This window comes from Ptychodera flava, chromosome 4 (assembly GCF_041260155.1).
Source record: "Ptychodera flava strain L36383 chromosome 4, AS_Pfla_20210202, whole genome shotgun sequence".
Classification (NCBI taxonomy): Eukaryota; Metazoa; Hemichordata; class Enteropneusta; family Ptychoderidae; genus Ptychodera; species Ptychodera flava.
Genome location: NC_091931.1, coordinates 21,471,386 through 21,490,067, shown reverse-complemented (window position 1 = coordinate 21,490,067; position 18,682 = coordinate 21,471,386). Strand labels below are relative to the sequence as shown.

The 18,682-nt window shown below is 36.8% G+C and overlaps 1 protein-coding gene and 1 non-coding gene across 2 annotated transcripts; both read left to right on the top strand.

Moving 5' to 3' along the window:
• Nucleotides 1–225: 225 nt before the first annotated feature.
• LOC139131180 (testis-expressed protein 26-like) lies at nucleotides 226–14,786 on the top strand. The gene is made up of 8 exons (XM_070697150.1): nucleotides 226–452; nucleotides 565–772; nucleotides 1,132–1,222; nucleotides 1,398–1,563; nucleotides 2,146–2,290; nucleotides 8,567–8,743; nucleotides 11,158–11,316; nucleotides 11,771–14,786. The coding sequence occupies exons 1-8, from the start codon at nucleotides 369–371 to the stop codon at nucleotides 11,923–11,925; spliced, it is 1,185 nt and encodes a 394-aa protein (XP_070553251.1). The 5' UTR covers nucleotides 226–368; the 3' UTR covers nucleotides 11,926–14,786.
• Trnas-uga (transfer RNA serine (anticodon UGA)) lies at nucleotides 1,853–1,934 on the top strand. Its single transcript has one exon. It is a non-coding gene; the product is annotated as a tRNA-Ser (tRNA).
• Nucleotides 14,787–18,682: the final 3,896 nt, after the last annotated feature.

Genomic DNA, 18,682 nt, shown 5'->3' with positions numbered 1-18,682 from the left:
GAGCACAATGGAGATATGTTAGCTCATCGAAGTCGATGGGCTTGCGAAATTTAATATCATCTGTTAACGGTTTTATTGCTAATTTTTAACGACAACTACATATAATGCGTCCTGAAAGAAACAAAAGATCCTTACAGTACGCCTTTGAGAGGGCAGTATGCGAGGTTATCGATCGTGAAAGCCCCGCCTTCTTTTCAAGGTGTGATGGACAGGCCGGCTTAACAACGAGGTCAGCGTCACATGGAAACGACCGCGAAGAACCTACAATAGAATAGATATGTCAAATTGTGTCCAATGGAACGCTATACCAAACCTGCCTGCTAGCTAGATTTGCCAGCCGACCGGAGCACGAGTGTATCAACCAAGTTATGGCGGCCGATACGGAGGCGAAGTGGTTTCCCGAGGATTCTCTCGGAGAGACCAATATCCGATGGAAGGATTTTGTCACTGAGGTACGTCACAATGCCACAATGGTGATTGGTAATTGTCGGCGCCTTATATGAACTGTGTCTGTCAGCTATTTTAGTAGCAAAAAATTACGACTGTCTTTTGTCTTATTTACAGTATGGGGAGGAATATCTGGGACCAGAATTGATCAGTCATTTGGAAAACTTTTATTACAAGGCATCAGATCCTAACGACAAGAAGCAGTGTGTCCGACTTTTGGCGGCACTGACGTTGGGTAAAGAGGTCCAAAAGAAGGAAAGACAACTCCGAGATCAAGAAAAGGCAAAGAAAATACACCGACCCAAAACGGCCATGCCATCGCTAGGTAGGTATCCGCGGGCTGTGTTTTTCATGTCAGTCAACCATTGTTCTACCGTTTATTGTTCGAAGCTAGTTATTATTAAATTATTTCATTTTCGCCCCTAGACCGTAGACGTATATAGTGTCGGGCCAGACTCCCGTCATTTTTCACGGTTTCCGGTTACAACTTTGAGACTCTCGACCTCCAGTCAAATATACACGGTACATTGTCAACACAATATAGACTTTGAACTGCGCGATGTCGGCATTCGCAATAATCTCAAATTCTTGTCGTCAAATCGACTCGAGTCAATCGACATCGGCATCACTCCGAAGTTCCGATGTCGCGTGCAAGGATCACGTTTTTTCCCTTTCCTCCCGCAGGACACCGACGCAAGCCACCAGTTGAAACCCACTACTGGCAAGAGTATCCCGGAATCGATGTCACAAAACATTTGAGATATCCAGAGCAAAGGTGAGAAACCCTACAAAAGCACATCATACTTCGTAGCGTAATCCAGTTATGCTAGTACACCTGATTAAATTAAGCCTCTTTTTGTTTTTTGCGACGATTGTTGTCCACCACCTGCCGCGCGCCATGTTGTTTGGCTGATGTATAAATCGCTGTCCATGGTTTTGTTTTTCTTTAGGCCGTCGACGACAAAGAACTCGTACACCGCTCGCAGAGAGTTGAGAAGTAGTCTTGGCACGCCACATTACTCCGAGGAATACTCAAATAAACCTTACAGTATGAGGGAACCTATAAGATCGGGGACTTCGTCGGGAAATAGAAGAAACAACCCGCACCCTTTTGAGGTACACTATGACAAGATTCATTGAGCAGATCCAACGTGCACAGGACCCCTTTGGCTTGGCCACGGTCGCGTAGGTCGCGATCGGGTCTCTCGCTCTGCAGTAGCAATGCTACATGCGTATTGTTTCTAAGCAAACACTGTGACCAAATAATTGTTGATCAAATAGAGAAGCATTATCAGCCAAACAGCACAACTTTATACTGAAAACAACAACATATAAATGATATTCCGACAAGTTACAACGGTGTGGGCGTTATAAGAATGAAAAAAGCTCTTAATATGTATGGGCAGCTGCGATGGCCGAGTGGTTAAGGCGTTGGACTTGAAATCCAATGGGATCTTCCCGCGTAGGTTCGAACCCTACTCGCAGCGATATTTTTTTAGCGTTTTTTTTTCTTTTCGAACACAATTCCGTTTTCTTCCTAGGTTATTTGCCGCTATTTGATATCCGCCAGCCTTTCCCGCTCGTTTTGATTTTTTCCCATAGCTGCCATTTTCAAACATGTTACTTAGTCGGCTGCTAGAAAATCGGCAAGATTTTTGCAGATTACGAATTGTATTGTGTTGATATTTCTCCCACCAGTCTTTCATGGTATGGAAATTTCCCAAGCATATTCCGGAGGATCACAAGGAATATCCGTTCCCACTGACAGACAGTATGCTGGAGCAGATATGCCATGACAAATTCAAATCTACATATCAAGATGATTATCTTGGCCTTCCACAAGGTAAGCATGGCAGTATATTGAATTGCTTCGTAACCTTTTCTCTCACTATCATTTTGAACTTTTCTGTTTTGAAAGTAATACACAACAGAAAGTTATTTTTGAAAGAATATTGCTGTTTTGTGAAACATAAGGAGCTTTGTCTCGTTACAAAGCCTGTTATAATTTATTTTTTTTATCGGATGGGAAGGTTGGAGTAGGGTGAAGTGATAGGCAGACTTAGAGACTGCACTTCCCACCATTATAATTATTCTGCACAGTATAGTAGCATAGCATGGCAGAGAATTTTCCATTTTAAAACCAGAACTGAACCTAGAAGTGTTTACATAGAAATTAATACCCTAATAAACGTAACTAACCTTACTATCTTTTAATCAATGTCTGAAAGACAGATTGTTCATTCTTTATGATTAAATAGAAAAATTAGGGATGAACAATATAAGCATAAAATAGCTCCTCATTTGTGTGTACTGTCAATTTTTTTTTAAGACTGTTTACTTCATCATAGCAAAAGTCTCTCATGAAAAAGTGAATTTCATCTGGTTGTAATCATTTCAAAGGATTTAATATCCGAGTGATTGTAACATCTCAAATCTTTTAAATGTTAGAGAAAATTAAGCCCAATATCGTAGGCCAGCTGTTAAATTTGTTTTGCTTCAAGAATGTCAGCATTTACAGTATACTTGCTGAATTTAACCTGTTTGCCCCCAATTTCATGTAAAAAGGTCCACAATCATCATTGATTTGGGCCAAACCATGGTGGTGAAAGGGATGAGCAATATAGAAAAAGATTATGAAAGGTGTGCAGAGTACAATTTTTGTAAAATTGTAGACTAATATACAGCTTCGAATTGCCCCGTTTTTTGCAAGGTCCAGACTACACCCTGATTGATTAGTAATTTCAATATTTCATGTATGTTTAATAATGTAAAAAAATAAGTCATTCTGAAAATTTCCACAGTTTCATGAACAGATACATTTAAACGAGAGGATTTATCAGTAAGGGACGTGTATCATACCGAATAGGAACCTACATGAACAAGGTTTTTTAAAAACTTACATCTACAAGGAATCTAAGTGCCTATACATCAGACAGTCATTTTGACAAGCCAGGCTTTCACCATTAGATGGGTTCACCTGATTGTTCTATAGTATGCTGGGTCATCCTGCATCAAGTGAAATAGAAGTGAGACATTCTATTTAAATTAAGTCTTTGTTTATTTATTTCAGTTCACCATCATCATGATTATCTTTTTAAACAATTTTCAATAACACATTCTACAAATTCATGCAACCCTTCTTGGAGGGCAGTATTAAAAGAAAAAAAATTACAAAACTTAATTTAATTAAACATTTTTTACAAACAGGGTTCTGTTGATATAGTAATTACTATGTAAATGTTTTATTTGTTTGTTTATTTTTATCATCATCATTATTCATACGTGAATTGTGTCATTTTAAATTTCTATTGACGACATCAGGCATCTTCACTATGATGCTGTCTATAAAATGGTTGTTTTACTCCCTTGTGTTCAAGTTTTTGGAATGTCAAACTTTTCTTGTTATCGCCACTTACAGTTTTACATTGCAGTAATATTGAAGTATTATGAGTGTTGTCAAATTTAATCCAAATGGAACACAATCTCTAAACCAGTCCAAAATCAGTGTGCATTTAATTAAAAAGAAAGCGTTTTCCAATCAGTTCAATCAGGATAGAAGAGCCGTTGGACACCATGCGCATTTATAAAATTGCACAAAACAGGTGCAAATATTGTGATTACAAGTAAATGTGAGTATACTTGCACTGCAGACATAATATCATGAAACCAGTATAACACCTGTGCCAAGACTGATCCATTTGAAATATCTAAAGAGGAAAATAACAATATGCCATGGATTAACCGACAGACTGACAATTGGCCATAAACTTATCACCCAGGTACTTTGGACAGTAGTGGCACTGAGTAAATGTCTGTGTTTCTGAGGTCAGAGGGAATGACACGATACATAGTTACAAAGAGAAGCGATCATTGTGTTTTCTACTTTGATCACATAATTTGGAAATCCGTTCGGGTCCCTGGTTACAGGGTGGTTACCTAGCAACAGAGTAGCACTGGTAATCAAGGCACTGAGTGTTTGGGTTTGTGCGTTTGTTGTTCACACACCCAATCAATAAAAACACCAGTGCAACTGGCGATCTTTTCCTCGTTGCTATATAACTGTTTTACAGATGACCTATGGTGCGTTTGGTAAATTGTTTGGTTGATATGTTTCGACTGTCCCAGTGGAACACTAAAAACTCATCCACTTCAGTGTCAAGTTGATTCAATGAGCGTTGTCGTGAAAAACTGTGATTATTAATGTCAGGGTTCAAGTGCACAACACTTCTAGTGTCCTTGGTGTTGCTATTTTTCTTGATCATCTGTCAGATTGTTTGACTCTGAAATCACTCCATCATCACTGCACACTGTGTGTAAATTTCAAAACTGACATCAAATGATTGAACAACAGAAAAATTTAATTTCAAACATTTTACTTAATGTACGCATGTTCATGTTGAATTCAAGTTTCACAAAACTTACACGGTACTTACATTTGAAACATTGACTTTTTTATCTTTTGAGCTGTCACACATTCCTGAATCAAGGTTTATTTTATTGTCCAGGGAAAGTTTAATCCAGATGTAGTTTATATAATGCTCTCTTATGAAATGAAAGTTTCAAACTTTTGTTATAACTTTGCTCAAAGAAATTTTAAACTATCGGCTTATACACAATCAAGAATAAAAATCCAGTTCAAATTTTTGGATCAGAAAAAGCAAGCAAATTACCTCAGCTCACAGATATCTCAAATAAAAAAAAAGATGGTGCAGTAAAAAAATTAAATTTTAACTTTCCACACAAGCAAGGTAGTAAAGAATTAATTTTCTCTAAAAGTTTCAAAATCAGTCAACACAAGCTGAAGAACAGAAAAGGATTCTGAGGTTTTGAAATTCCGAAAGGTCTTTTTCCAAACGCACACACTACCTTCAGAATATATGCAGGTAAAAAGTCACCAAAGTCTGGGAAAATGCTTGTCAGAAGCTTGTCATGAAAACAGGCAAAGCTGATTTGAAAACGCAGGTCAGTAGCAACCTCTGAGTGTATTTGTTATTGCAAACAGGTAAATGTATGTATAAACAGCTACCTAGATCTGAACATATTTCGATCCCTCACCTTTCCTTCTCCATTGTCAGTGTCAACAACAGTCTAGTTCACAAAGTTTGACAAGACCTCTCGCCTTTCATTCAACACATGGGGATTTATTTCAAATCACTATTCTGCCCGCTGGGCAAGTTTGTATTCTTTTCATGCGGTAGGCTTGGCCTGTCACCATGACATGTCTACAACAAACATCAACGGTCACAAATATTAGCACTTGCAAACTTTGCTACAAATATTTGATCACGCTGATGAAAATAACAGAACAAATAGACCGTTTGAATTGACTACTACCGCAGGATATTTTCGAGGAAAATCCATTTAATCGACAGTTGAAATAACGATAATTAACCAAACAAAAGTCTATAGCTTCATTGAAAACTCTCTTCCCGCAGACAGGATATGGCTGTCAGAGGGTTCTATACATGATCAACAAAGATATGTTTCAAATTGATGTTCTTTATTGAGCTACTTTTGAAGAGGACTGAAAAATTTGCTGAATTTTTTATGACAATCAGACAGTTATTATTTAAAGCTCTTAATATCTTTGAAAAGAAACCATTTTTCATTCAGCATATTATTTCGCTTGTTCAGTCTCATGTAACGGTTTGTCTGAGCTATCAGAAATTTTTGAAATTAAAACCACTGAATAATGGGTTTGAAAAACTACTTGTAAATATCTGTCCTTTCATATCAACTCACATCAATATAAAATTTTCATCCTCCAAATGGTTCTTGTTTTGTTTGACTCTGTCATAAAAGGTAATTTATCGGTGTTCGCTAATTAAATGTATTTGTTGACACACGCAAATCATCTCAGAAGTCTCATTACACATTTTTCAGGTCAGCGAATCCCCACCTAGTGAAAGAAATGTCTGTGTTAGTTCAACCGTAGAGCCTTTGGAATTATATATCCTGTACTCATTATGTACAATAAAAGCCATCTCTCAGTTGCTCTGAAAATGTTTTATCCTGATAATACCTCTTTTCTAGGCATTCTGTAAAACCTAGGTTTCTGGTGAAAATCCCAAACAAGGGAAGTGTGTCTGTCGGCTTAGGGAAATGTTATTAGACTGTACATGCGTAATTGTGTTTTCCTAATAGTGAGATTGCGGTAAGTCGGTACGTTGGTAACAGATAGCAGGTAGCTATAGCTTCCCTTAGCAACCATCGAGTAGGCCTCGTTTTAATTTCAAGTGGAGGGTAAGAAATAACCTTTGACCTTCTGAAGATCACATTGAATATCTGTGGCAGTGAGCAATTGATTAATTTTGCCGATATTGAGTGTTGGCTTGCCGATGGAATTAATATAATGGACAGATAATAGCATTACTGCGTTGTTGCTAATGGCACGGCAGATGTGAAGTGTTTGTACACCTGGTCTTGAAATTCCAACACCCATTGAGTGGTCAGATTCTGTGGCAGCCCAATGGAATAAAACCCATTTAATTTTTTTTAATATTACGTTTTCTGAATCAAAATAAGTCATGAGTCCACAAATTGAAATATTTATTGTACTCTGAATCCTTGGTTATACCATGGTTTCCATCGTGTAAATGAAAATAAAATTCCCCTCAAACCAAAACAATGGATTTCAAGACTTGAAAATTTGAGGCAGGATATACCATACTCCAATTACCTGTTGTTTCTGAGGACATAAAAAAACAGACTTTCTTGTCTAAATACATGCACACTAGTCAAATTAATACCATAACTATAAACATTAACACAGCAATTCTGAACACTCTATAGCTGGTTATGACGCAAAATATTAATTACCATATACTTAATTTCTATCTCAGACATGGATATTTTACAGTGGAAAGATTTCAAGAATTTATATGATAATGATTCTTATGAAGAGGAGAATATTTCAAGTACTGCAGAGCAGAAAACTCAACCCTGATAATATGCTAAAACAATATTATTAATAATATTCATTTATAATAATTATGATTTTAAGATATTTCTTAGACCAGTCAGGCATAATCAGAGCCTGTGGCCTTTGTTTATTGCCATTTTCACTAGTGACCCTTTGAAAAGAAATAATTTATTTTCACAGTAGAAATGTTAGAAGCATTGCTTGCTCAATGCCTGCTTTATCAACTCTTTCACACTGCTCTATAGATCATGGCCAAGTCCATGGATACATCAAAGTTTGAAATATGCTTTCAGAAACTTGTTCCGTAGAGCATAGGAGACTATAGACACTGGAATGGAGACTGATATGATCATGAGAAATCAATAAATACCCTCAGACTGTCAAAGTATTGTTATATAAAGCTATTTACCTGGCACTTTGGATTTTTTGAAATGTGTACCAACAGTCTACAGATATTTGGCATCTTAGCTTTAATGAATCAAACTTTTATTGAAATATCCTGTATTTTATTTGTTCGTTTGAACATTGTAAAGATGTTTAGCTATAGACACTATTGACTGTTTCATTATCAAATTTGATCGTCCACTTTCAATAATTAATGCCTGTCACACAGATATTGACAGACTGTATTTGCATATGGTATTTTCAACATACTTCATAAATTACATGGAGAACTTACTTTTGTTGTACTAGTTGTGAAAAAAATCGTCAAATTTATAGCTACTAATGACATCATATGACCATGCATCTGTCCCATGTCACTCCACCTTTAATTCATAAAGTAAAGAGCTCTTGTAGAGACCAGGATAAAATGACTTTTTTTACAAAAATACATGTACATGTAGATCAGTAGTCCCTTATCAAATTGGTGAAAAAAGCAATGTTTCATATACAGATGTATCAGATACGCAATGGTATCTCAGTCTTGTAGATAAAGTCTCACAGATATTTTATTACTTATTGGTAACACAATTATTGTCTTCCATATTATTACAGCAGATGAAACCACAGTTCATGTCGCACAGAACATTTTTCCCATCTCATTATTTCTGCTAGTATTCCCACCTGTATTCCTGCCTTTTTTCTTATTTTGCCAGAAAAAATGAAAGAAATATATGGATAACACTGTAATGTTTTTTTTTTCCTCCAAACTTTGGAGTTGTGAAGATTTGATTGTGTTGTGTTATTTTTGTTCAGGTTACACAGTCAAGTCAGCGTATTCTGGGTATGAAGACTGGAGAGAGAAGATCCCATACACTTTAGACAGCACAACAAGATATACATATCAGGCACCGAGACAACCCAAAGAACTTCAAGAAAATTCATCTCGGTTTGGGTGCAATACGAAGAGACATCTTGTAGCTACAGGAATTGGTAAGTATTAACCCTTTGAGCACCATAGTCAAGTTTTGTCGCCTTTAAAATACATATACAGTAGTCGATTTTTTCAAATTTCTAATAAAAAACTGTAGCCAATGAAATTTGATATCCATTTGGTCCAAAATTATCGAAAAATTTACAAAAAATTCTTAAAAATTGGTAAAATATTGCTGCACTAAAATTTTGTTGCGAAAAATTACAGTTCTGAAAGGGTTAAGACCTACCTTGTATGGGATTGTTAAATGCTTTACTGCAAGTTTTGAACATTACAACTCAATTTGTAGTTTGCTGTTTTTGCTACTGTTACAACACTTTTAAACAGTCCTCATGTTATTTTCCATGTAAAATTATTCATTTTGATAGTACTATGAAAAGGCATCAACATAAAATAAGAATTTTATTAAGACAAGCTAGATGTGATACTTGCACTGTGTCAGTGGAACCTAGACCAAAATATGTGTTTTAATTATTTTGTGATAGGATTTATTTTGATGCCCGTGTGATTACTCAGTGCTATAAATGCATGGATTGTGCCTGGACTCATACATACGTGCTTGGTATGTGGTGTGAGTGAGAAAATGTGTTGTTGCCATGGAGTTAATAAGAATAAGCATATTGCCCTCGTCATGTGGTTTCCATGGTGAGAACCAGAAAAGGCGTTGTTAACCCGTATGTACGTGTGGGTACTATGCCCATGGGAACATGCATTTATGTGGTTGCTAGGGATAGAATAATGGATAAACATGTGGTTGTCAAGGTGTGCATGGTGTTTCACCAGTGGGGTTGCCATCACTACGACTACCATGGCAATATTTATTAAGCTGAATTGGTAAATTCGAAAAAAATTGGTGGTGAAATTATTAATATTGCCATCATCAACTCTATATCATTTGCATCGTCAGGGAAAAGTATGTGACATAATTACTGGAGACAATTAAAACATAATATTGAAACGAAGCCTGCTTATGAAGCAAAGGACTGAAAGTAAAGCTGTCAAAAACTTTGGAAAACTTCCAGTCTACCTGTCTAGAATGTGCCACATCACTCATTTCAAAGAAAATAGCTGGTTTAGATTTTGTTAGGACAAGCATAACTGTCGCCCAAACACACCAGGTCACTGTTCTGCCCATTCAACATAGCTAGGCCCGACACTCTCTCTTCCGTTACAAGAGACAGTTATTTCAATTCTTGTGGCAGTAAAACTATTGTACAGTTGTCTGGGGTCGTAACCCATTCTGAATGAAAGCCTCCGTTTGATTCAATACAGTGGAAATTTTCATTCAACCACATATGGTGCATTGTGAAAATGTATTCCCCTGTGAGAAGGGGGTGTAATAAGTACATGCCGTGGTAGTAGCTGCGTCGCAGTATGTCGTCTATTGTGTGGTCTTGCATACAATGAACAAACTCTTTTCTACAAAGGTGTATACACACAACAAACGTTCACATTGACTACCGAAAGTCATTGTGTTCCAGAGAGCAGTCAACAAACCAACACAGTTACTGTGGACAGTTATGAAGCTAGCTTCCAAGGGGGAGAGAGAACTTGTCACTTCTCAACAGCAATGTCTGTGGTGGAATTAATATGGTTTTTTTTTTATCATTAGATAAAATGTACACATATCATCCAATTGCCGCAAATTTCTTCTGAAAGGAAAGGGATTTTACCAATCCCTTGAGTTATATTCAATGAGCTCTGGCATCTAATTAATATTAAAACCGCAGAGAAGAAATTAAAATTTACAACACATGTGGAAGACATACGATAATCCACTAAACTAATATTTTTCTGTTTTTGTAACCTTTGCACGATTCATAAAATAAAAGTAGTCCAATCCAGTTGCTTGTTACTTGCTTTTGACTTGATAACAATGAACCAGTGGAAATTGAAAGATGGATTAAGATTTCTTTATACAAACTATGAGACTTGTTGATACAGTTTTCTTTCAGAGCCCTAGACACTTAAAAAAATAGATGACACCAGTATTTATCACTTTCTCATGTATTCCTGCTCAAATTTTTCATGATTCTATAATAGTCATTTCAGCTGCCATGTATAGAGTGAGAATTTTATGAAGATAATATTTAAATAAAAATATCACCATCATGGTTACTAAAACTATTTCCTTTCTGAGGATTTCCTTTGTATCAAAAACCCATTTCCATTCACACTCACTTCGACAGTATTTTAAATTATTCCATTGTCACACTTTATTTTCAGCATTTTGTTTATTGGATGAGTCTTCTTGCCGGAATTTTATGAATATTGAGATTTAAAAAATGTCATCAGTATTGCTTCTGAAACTATTCGTTACAGTTAGCGTTGGTGATATCGTCTGGATATAATACTGTAAAGTTTGTTTGTTTCTGTAAAATGACGATTTTTGTCCTATTTCTCTTGCTTTCAGTTCCCCATGCGCCGTCCAGATCCCACCTTGTTACTATACGTAACCGTACCACCTACGACAGAGAATTTGGACGAATACTGCCCCCAGGGACTGTACAGATTGAAAGGGCTCTCGAGTCTGGCCAAATTGAGAGTTACTTGAAAAACGCTAACGAGAAAGGTAAGACCGGATATCGTAATTGGATTTGCATAAATTTGCAATTTTTATCACGTTTTCAGTTCATTGCGTACAATGAATTCTCCACTAGGTTGAGATATAATAATTTCAGAGATACGTCAAAAAATTGTACCACGAGTTCTGGTGATAATATAAACAATTATAGCATCATGGAATTTCAAGATATTAGACATTTAGGCAACCCTTTTTTTTGCAGTATTTTATCACACAACCCGAAAGTAGATATAGAGGTATAAGACTATAAGTACATAGTTCATTTTGTTATTTATTCACAATTGTCAACAGTGGACATGTAGGTCTGTTGTTGTGGCAAATAAAAAAAGGGCACTGGCACAAAAATCAGGATTGCCATGGCAGCAAAATGAGAAAGAGTGTTTATTCAATGTGAACTGATTTTAAAAGTAGCATTACGTTTTATGTTTTCCATTACTCATAGAAAAAGACGTGATCACCAGGATGTTACACTCCATAGCAACAGCGGATGAACGATGCAAGATGCCATCTCCTCCGCCTCGTCCGGGATCTGCCTCACCCCTTAAAGAGCGGCCGCTAAGTCCCAGCTGGGTTTCATGCTGGACTGGACCAATGTAGATTTCAAGATTTGTATTTCTGTTGTTTTTTTTTGTCCGGTCAGCGCTTGTTGAAAACTTCTTGCTGGAATTGAAAAAAGACGGCATCACGTTGCGTGCTATTCGACCTTTGACCTGTGACAAGCATTCAAGGGACTGTAGGTGTAATATAACGCTGAAAGATCTAGACTACTGTTGTGTTTGTGATTTGTAAAAAGACCAGTTAGCAAAAGTGTACACCATTGAGACTGAAAACTAGAGCCTACCTAAAACAACAGATATAACTCTCAACACTGACAAAATGGGCCAGGAATTTTAGGATTTTTGAGTGCATCGCTGCAATAAAACCCACCACAGGGAGGTTTGTTTCAGTCTTCAATGGTATCAGTGTATTCCTTGAGGTAATTCACCACGGTGTACACATCTGTCCCACAGGTGTGTGTTTGGCCGTCATGAAGCAAAGTGCTGCTGGCTGTTGTCGTAGTTAATGAGCAGCTCGTACACAATAAACATGTCAAACACTTGATGCTGCATCACAGCATAGAAAAGATAAAATTAACAGACACAAGACAGTACTTGAAAGGAAAACTTAGCTTTAATGCAAGATTTTAGCGTTTCTATTAATATTTCACCTAACATCTTAAAAATCATTCTCCATTTTCAGTTGTTTTGATTAAAAAATGTCATGTGACAGACATTTACAAAATTTTACACATCTGTTTTGAAACAAGTCAAGTGAATTTTTGTATTTATCCTCTTAGCTATGCACTCCCTAAATGTCAACCGAGGGACTGTGACTTTGTAAATATTTCTTTCTGAAAACCGAAATGTTTGTCTTTTTAAAATTCATTGCTATTTAACATGTAATGGATAATAGATCAATTATGATTATGGCAAGAGAGTTGAGCTGTAACTGTTGTCAAAAATGATTAATGAAGCCAGGTTGCCAATGAGGGCGCCACCTAAAGGGCAAGTTGCACACATACCAGTCAATCCCATCAGTCTTTTTGCAGCTGAATTAACAGATCTAGTAACTGATCAAAAGGAATATTTCATAAATACTTACCAAATGAAAAACAAAATAATTCGATAAATTACACCTTGAATTTGAACGGACCATGGTACAAACAAAACCATCATGAGCAGAAACATGAATAGAAATATGTGCATTTCCATGTGTGTTCCATGTACTAGCATAGACAGTAGAAATGCATCTACTGTTTATGGTACAAGTGGGGTTTGTTTGTACCGCCGTCACCTGATCTCTTGGGTGCACTGATGCTGTACAACACATTGCAACATTTTCATGTCAGAGTGGAACCATAAGATGTGACGAAAAAGCTTACACATCGCATATTTCAACTAACATACAATGATTGAAAGTGTGGGCCGAGCACTTTTATTCACCTTAGATTTACAGAAAAGAAAACTTTCATACAAGTCTACAATTTTTGATCCCTTGCTCTAAAGTTAGCATTTCTTGCTAGCCTGAAAGTCATTTTATTTCTTAATTTACTAGCCATATGCAATGAAAGGGTTATTCTTGAAATGCATGAAGAAGAAAGTAAGAACTTGACCTTGTGAATAGCGTCTGTGAGACAACTTTTACCAGTACTGATCCATATCAGATTTATTTGGCTTTAAAACCCTGATGTTGCGAAAAAATGTTTACATCATAAATTAGATGTGATGGTTTGTTAGAATTGTTGTCTTGTGTTCTTGTAAGATAATGATGGTGACGGTTTGTTGTTGAAGCATACAGTTACATGCTGAAGTTCTTCCCTGACCTCTGGCCCTTGTGCTCCAGAGAACCTGTCCAATCAGAGGCAGGTATGGGCACCACGAACTCTGTGCACTGGTGGTATTGTTTCTCCTTGTGCTATCTTCATGTTTTTGCTGAGTTGAGACTAATTTCCCTGACAAAACAATCAAGTGTCACAGTGTGGAATTATGACACAAGTGATGCCAAAATCTGGGCATATGAAGTCCAGACAAAATGATCAGAGGAAAGGGACACAAATGTTAAAAATGCATGAATACAATCAGCACTTTCAACATTGACCAATCAGATCTATCATCACCAATGGCGGTGGAGAACATGTCAGTATAATCACTGTAATCACCATCATATCACAAAGTCATCCTTTAATCATGGTATGTTGTCAGAGCAACACAGAAATCATCAAAAGTTTTGCTGAGTGAAAAACGATAGCGACATTCCAGGGTTGGTAATTTCAAAATAAATCCTAAATGAATCCGTCCACTTTTATCCTTGAACACCGTAATGTCGTCACAGGGAGAAAGACAGAGAAGACTAAAAGACAAGCTCTTGTTTTGAAGAGCTTATTTACAAATCCTATTCTTGTTTGTTATTTTTCCAATGTGTCAGTGAAAATGACACACAAACAAGCGATTAACTTGAATTAACATTTGTTTATTTCATTGAAGGTAATTTCAGTCATAGTATACCAGTAATTATCTTTAAAAAATTCATTAAAATTGGAAGTTAAAATAGAAACTCATTATTGTTCTACATCTAGGTTGTTACATTGACCGAACATTTATCGTAAAGGTCATGAATATTTAAACATTTGAAGTGTGTTGATTTCTCATTTGTTTAAGTTGCGATTTTAAACTTCTGTGCAGTGTTTTTTTGTTTCAACTTTTGGAGGCTGTATTAAATGCAGCTTCAGTTTAGTATCAGGCAATATGCCCTCTGATCAGTTGTATGAAACCCTTTCAAAATCCGCATCCCTCAATACAAGACAAATCACCCCTGTTGAAAGCAGGGTTTGACAACGAGGGTCTGGTTGTGAAAGGGTTCTATTTTGTATTGTTTAATATTACTTTTTTTTTTAAGAATAAAAATTTTTTAAAAGACAACAAGACCAAAGTATGTGACAATGTGTGAGAGGGTTTGATTGGGATTTTGACATAGTACAGTGTAAAGTTCAGCATGTAGCCCCTGAGTGCTGATTGGAATGTGTAAATACAGGATGTCAGGCTATTTCTGTATATTAATGTCTTAATTAACAAGCTGAACTAAATTGTCCCTACTTGTGATATAGTTAGAGTAAAGTTTGATTGTGGTGCGATGAAAATGTGGATGTTGTGCAGCTTTTTGTCCCCGATTTCCAAACCCTTCATTCCCCTATCTTGGAAAAATCCTATTGTTCTCTAGGGCAAAGATAGACCTCTACATTGGCAAATAGGGATGAAAGCACCATAATCAAATGATGAATGCAGCATATCAAGCTGTATTGGTAATTTGACCCATGACCCACTGTGTGGATTTCAAAAACAAATGTTACTATGTCTAACATTGCAATAAATTTCTATAAAATATCATACTTTCTAAACTGTTACATCTTACATTCTCTTAAAGTGGTAAACAATATTTCATATTTCATCCATTGCCCACAGAAAACTTCCAAACACATTTCTTGTTTTTAGTCTAATCTGCGATGCCTGCCAGCTGATATAAATACTGAGTGTATTTGCTAACTTTGCACGTTTTGGGACTTGTTGCCCAAAAGGATTTCTCAAACATTCCTCCTCTGAGGGTGATTATTTTGGTGTAAGACTAAAATTGTCACACGAAATTTGAAGGAAAAATGGCCGTAAGCCATGCAGATATCTATTGTATGGGTGAATGCCTAAGGATGCAATTATAGTAATATCCCATTGAAGGTGTTGACGGTCTTCACCCTAGAAACACATCAGTAATATTCACTTTATTTTAAAGGGAACCCCTTTCAGGCAATATCCGTGAAACACACACATAGTCTGAAACTAATTTGGAACAACATTGCTGTAAGCATCTTGCCAAACACACCACAAAGATCAACAATTACACAGCGATTCGCTCTCAATAAGGTTATATAATGATACCCAGAGGAGGACAAATTGACACAAAGTGGTAGGTATTTCTGCCAAATGGATGTCATTCATGTGGGGTTTGTTAAGTTGCAATGTTGCTAAAATAAGCCATGGACAGCAAATATTTGGGCACTACTGATTTTCTCTTTAAAGCAAGTATTTTCACCATATTTTTATCTATTGTAGTTCATACAAACACTTAGCCATGGCTCCTTGTAACGTGAGAAAGTATTTCATCGGCAATTCAGGAAGCTCTTGAGGAAGAAAGCATTGCCAGGAATGCACAACATGGGGATTTTTAACCCCTTCCCCACCATGGTTTGGCCCAAATCCATTATTATCAACTGTGAATGTGGACCTGTTTACTGGGAGTTTGGGTAGAACAGGCTGAAAAGTGGTGGGACAATGCGGTAGTATCAATGTTGCAGGAGTTAAAAATGAAGAAATAATGTCTAAAATGGGTCAGATTTCTCACACTACCTAATTTGCATTGTGACTTATTAACACAGGGATGTCAACATAATAATGGTGAGATTTTGAGGGCCATTGCATAGAAAGGTATCCATCATACAACCTGAGCACGCCCTCTATGTTGTACAACCAACCTGAGCGCTGCCTTCTGTGTCATACAACTTCTCATCAAAGGCAATGTCTGAAACACTAGGTCTTCTCTATTCTCTCATTCTAATAAATGAATTACGTTCCACTCCATCATTCATTAATGATGGATCAGCCAGAAGTGGCTGAAATGCTAGATCTTGGTTTACATGAAATCTCATAATCATCATGACTTGTGTCACATACACATTTGAAAAAGTGTGTTCGTCACCTGCAATGTTGAATATTGCAATTAACACCTGCTGAAACTTGTATACCTTTCTGAAAAAAAAAAGAATTCTGTGAATTACTGTCTAGTCACCTGAAATTGGAAATTTCTCCGTCTTACGGATCTCAGGGAGTCACTGGAACTACGCCATTGCAATTTTCTTGTTTACAATGTATTTCATGTACGATATCTGGATGCAACATGGCTGCAATATTTAAATTTTACAATGTGCACTATGACCAACACGTTAAAAATTTCTTTAGTTTGCCTATGTACTATGGATACAGAGTTTACATTGGTCATATGGATCCCATAAGCCTTTGAGTGCAGTTTGAGAACCCTCCCTCCCTTTTAAGTTGTAATGAAAGATTATCTTAATGCCAAAGGCGAGTTATTTAAATACAGTTCAAAGTGATATCGTCATGTAATGAAATTCAAATTAATTGCTGCCATCACAAGCGTTCTTAATGCAGTGAAGTAATGACCAGATTTGCTGATCCAGTGACCCTGATATCCAGTCTGTGCTTCTGTGTTTTAGTTTTGTAACTGTGAAAAAATGACCAAGAGCTGTGAAATGGGGTATTGCCACAGAAAGTCTTGAAAATGTATATGCACTTTCCTTTGATACCTGATGTTCAGCAGTTGCTTAGAATGTTGCATTGGCAATAGTCTGGGTTCTTAATGCCTTGCTAGCTGAGGTGGGATGGATGATGATACATATTGATAAGCATTCGTTTCTATGACTCGGTGGATGTCAATCCAATTACTAGTAAAATCTGAGGTAGAGATGGGTAGGTCTATTTTTTTTGTGTTGCGGTTTATATTTCCATGGTCCTGTACAGATTGCAGGACTGGGGAATAAAGGCTACAACAGAATTGTATACAAAACTGATCTATCTATGCATTGGATTTTCATCAGTTGGGTTGATTGGTGCATTCTTGAGCTGTGTGAGGCAACACAAACTGCATTCGCAGGCAGCGTACTGTCAACAAAGTAGCAATGAAAACGATGAGACATGCACATCTAATACAAAGAAAATAATTCAATTATTTCTTTCATGAGTCAAAGTGGTGTACATTCAACATCACCAAGTCTCAGCATTGGGCATTTTATTTTCAGCATTGGCGGATGCAAATGTACAGCGCCCTCAACGATACAACACTAAAAGAGTGCAACACAAACATTTACTGTGCAGGTGGTGGTGCTGCAATTCACAACGTGTAGACAAGACATCTTACAAGATTGCATGCGACTACTGAATGCAACTATAAAATTCTTCCAGTTCCCTCTGTTAACTTTGATCAACAAGTCATGACAATGACATAGTCCCCACTTGTAATAGGGGAGTATTAGTCTTGATGGGCAGGGAAATGTGGTCATTAAGAAGTATCACTGGAGTGTATATGTTGAGATCTATGGGCACATAGGTCTATGTCGTTGTTCCCAATTTGAAACACATGAGGCATGTCTAAGTCATGGTTCTAAATCTGGAAAAAAGATCAGACCTCTAGCTGTATTGGCCAGCCAAGAAATACATATGCGCATAATAATGAGGTACAAGATGTGACATTTAAGGTCTAATATCCTATCAGAATTGGAGGGTATAGAACTTGTGGTTACTGAGTTATGCATATATATGTATCATCAAGGTCAAAGGTCATAAGGTCACGTGACATTTTGAAAAAAAATTGTATTGCTAATTAATCCCTATATGCCAAAAATCAGACCTCTAGCTCTATTCGCTTGCCCAGAACTAGATGTGTGCATAATTAATGAGGTAAAGCGTGTGTTGTCATAAGGTCTCCCACCCTACTGAATATAAAGGACATAGCTCTTGTGGTTATGTATTATCGACATAAACTTATATTTCAGGTCAAAGGTCATTGAGATCACATGACATTTGGTCAAAAAATTTCTATCCTATAGTTATCCCTATATACCAAAAAACAGACATCCCGTTCTATGGGCTTGCTCAGAATTAGATGTACGCATAATTAATGAGGTACATAGTACAGTATGAAGCTTCATAAGGTCTCCTATCATACCATATATGAAGGGTGTACCACTTGTGGT

What these genes read in the sequence shown, in the direction of transcription:
- LOC139131180 (XM_070697150.1), top strand. Translation starts at nt 369, where the DNA reads ATGGCGGCCGATACGGAGGCGAAGTGGTTTCCCGAGGATTCTCTCGGA. An exon ending in GGAAGGATTTTGTCACTGAG is followed by an intron (nt 453 to 564) that starts GTACGTCACAAT and finishes TCTTATTTACAG; the next exon opens with TATGGGGAGGAATATCTGGG. An exon ending in GAAAAACGCTAACGAGAAAG is followed by an intron (nt 11,317 to 11,770) that starts GTAAGACCGGAT and finishes CATTACTCATAG; the next exon opens with AAAAAGACGTGATCACCAGG.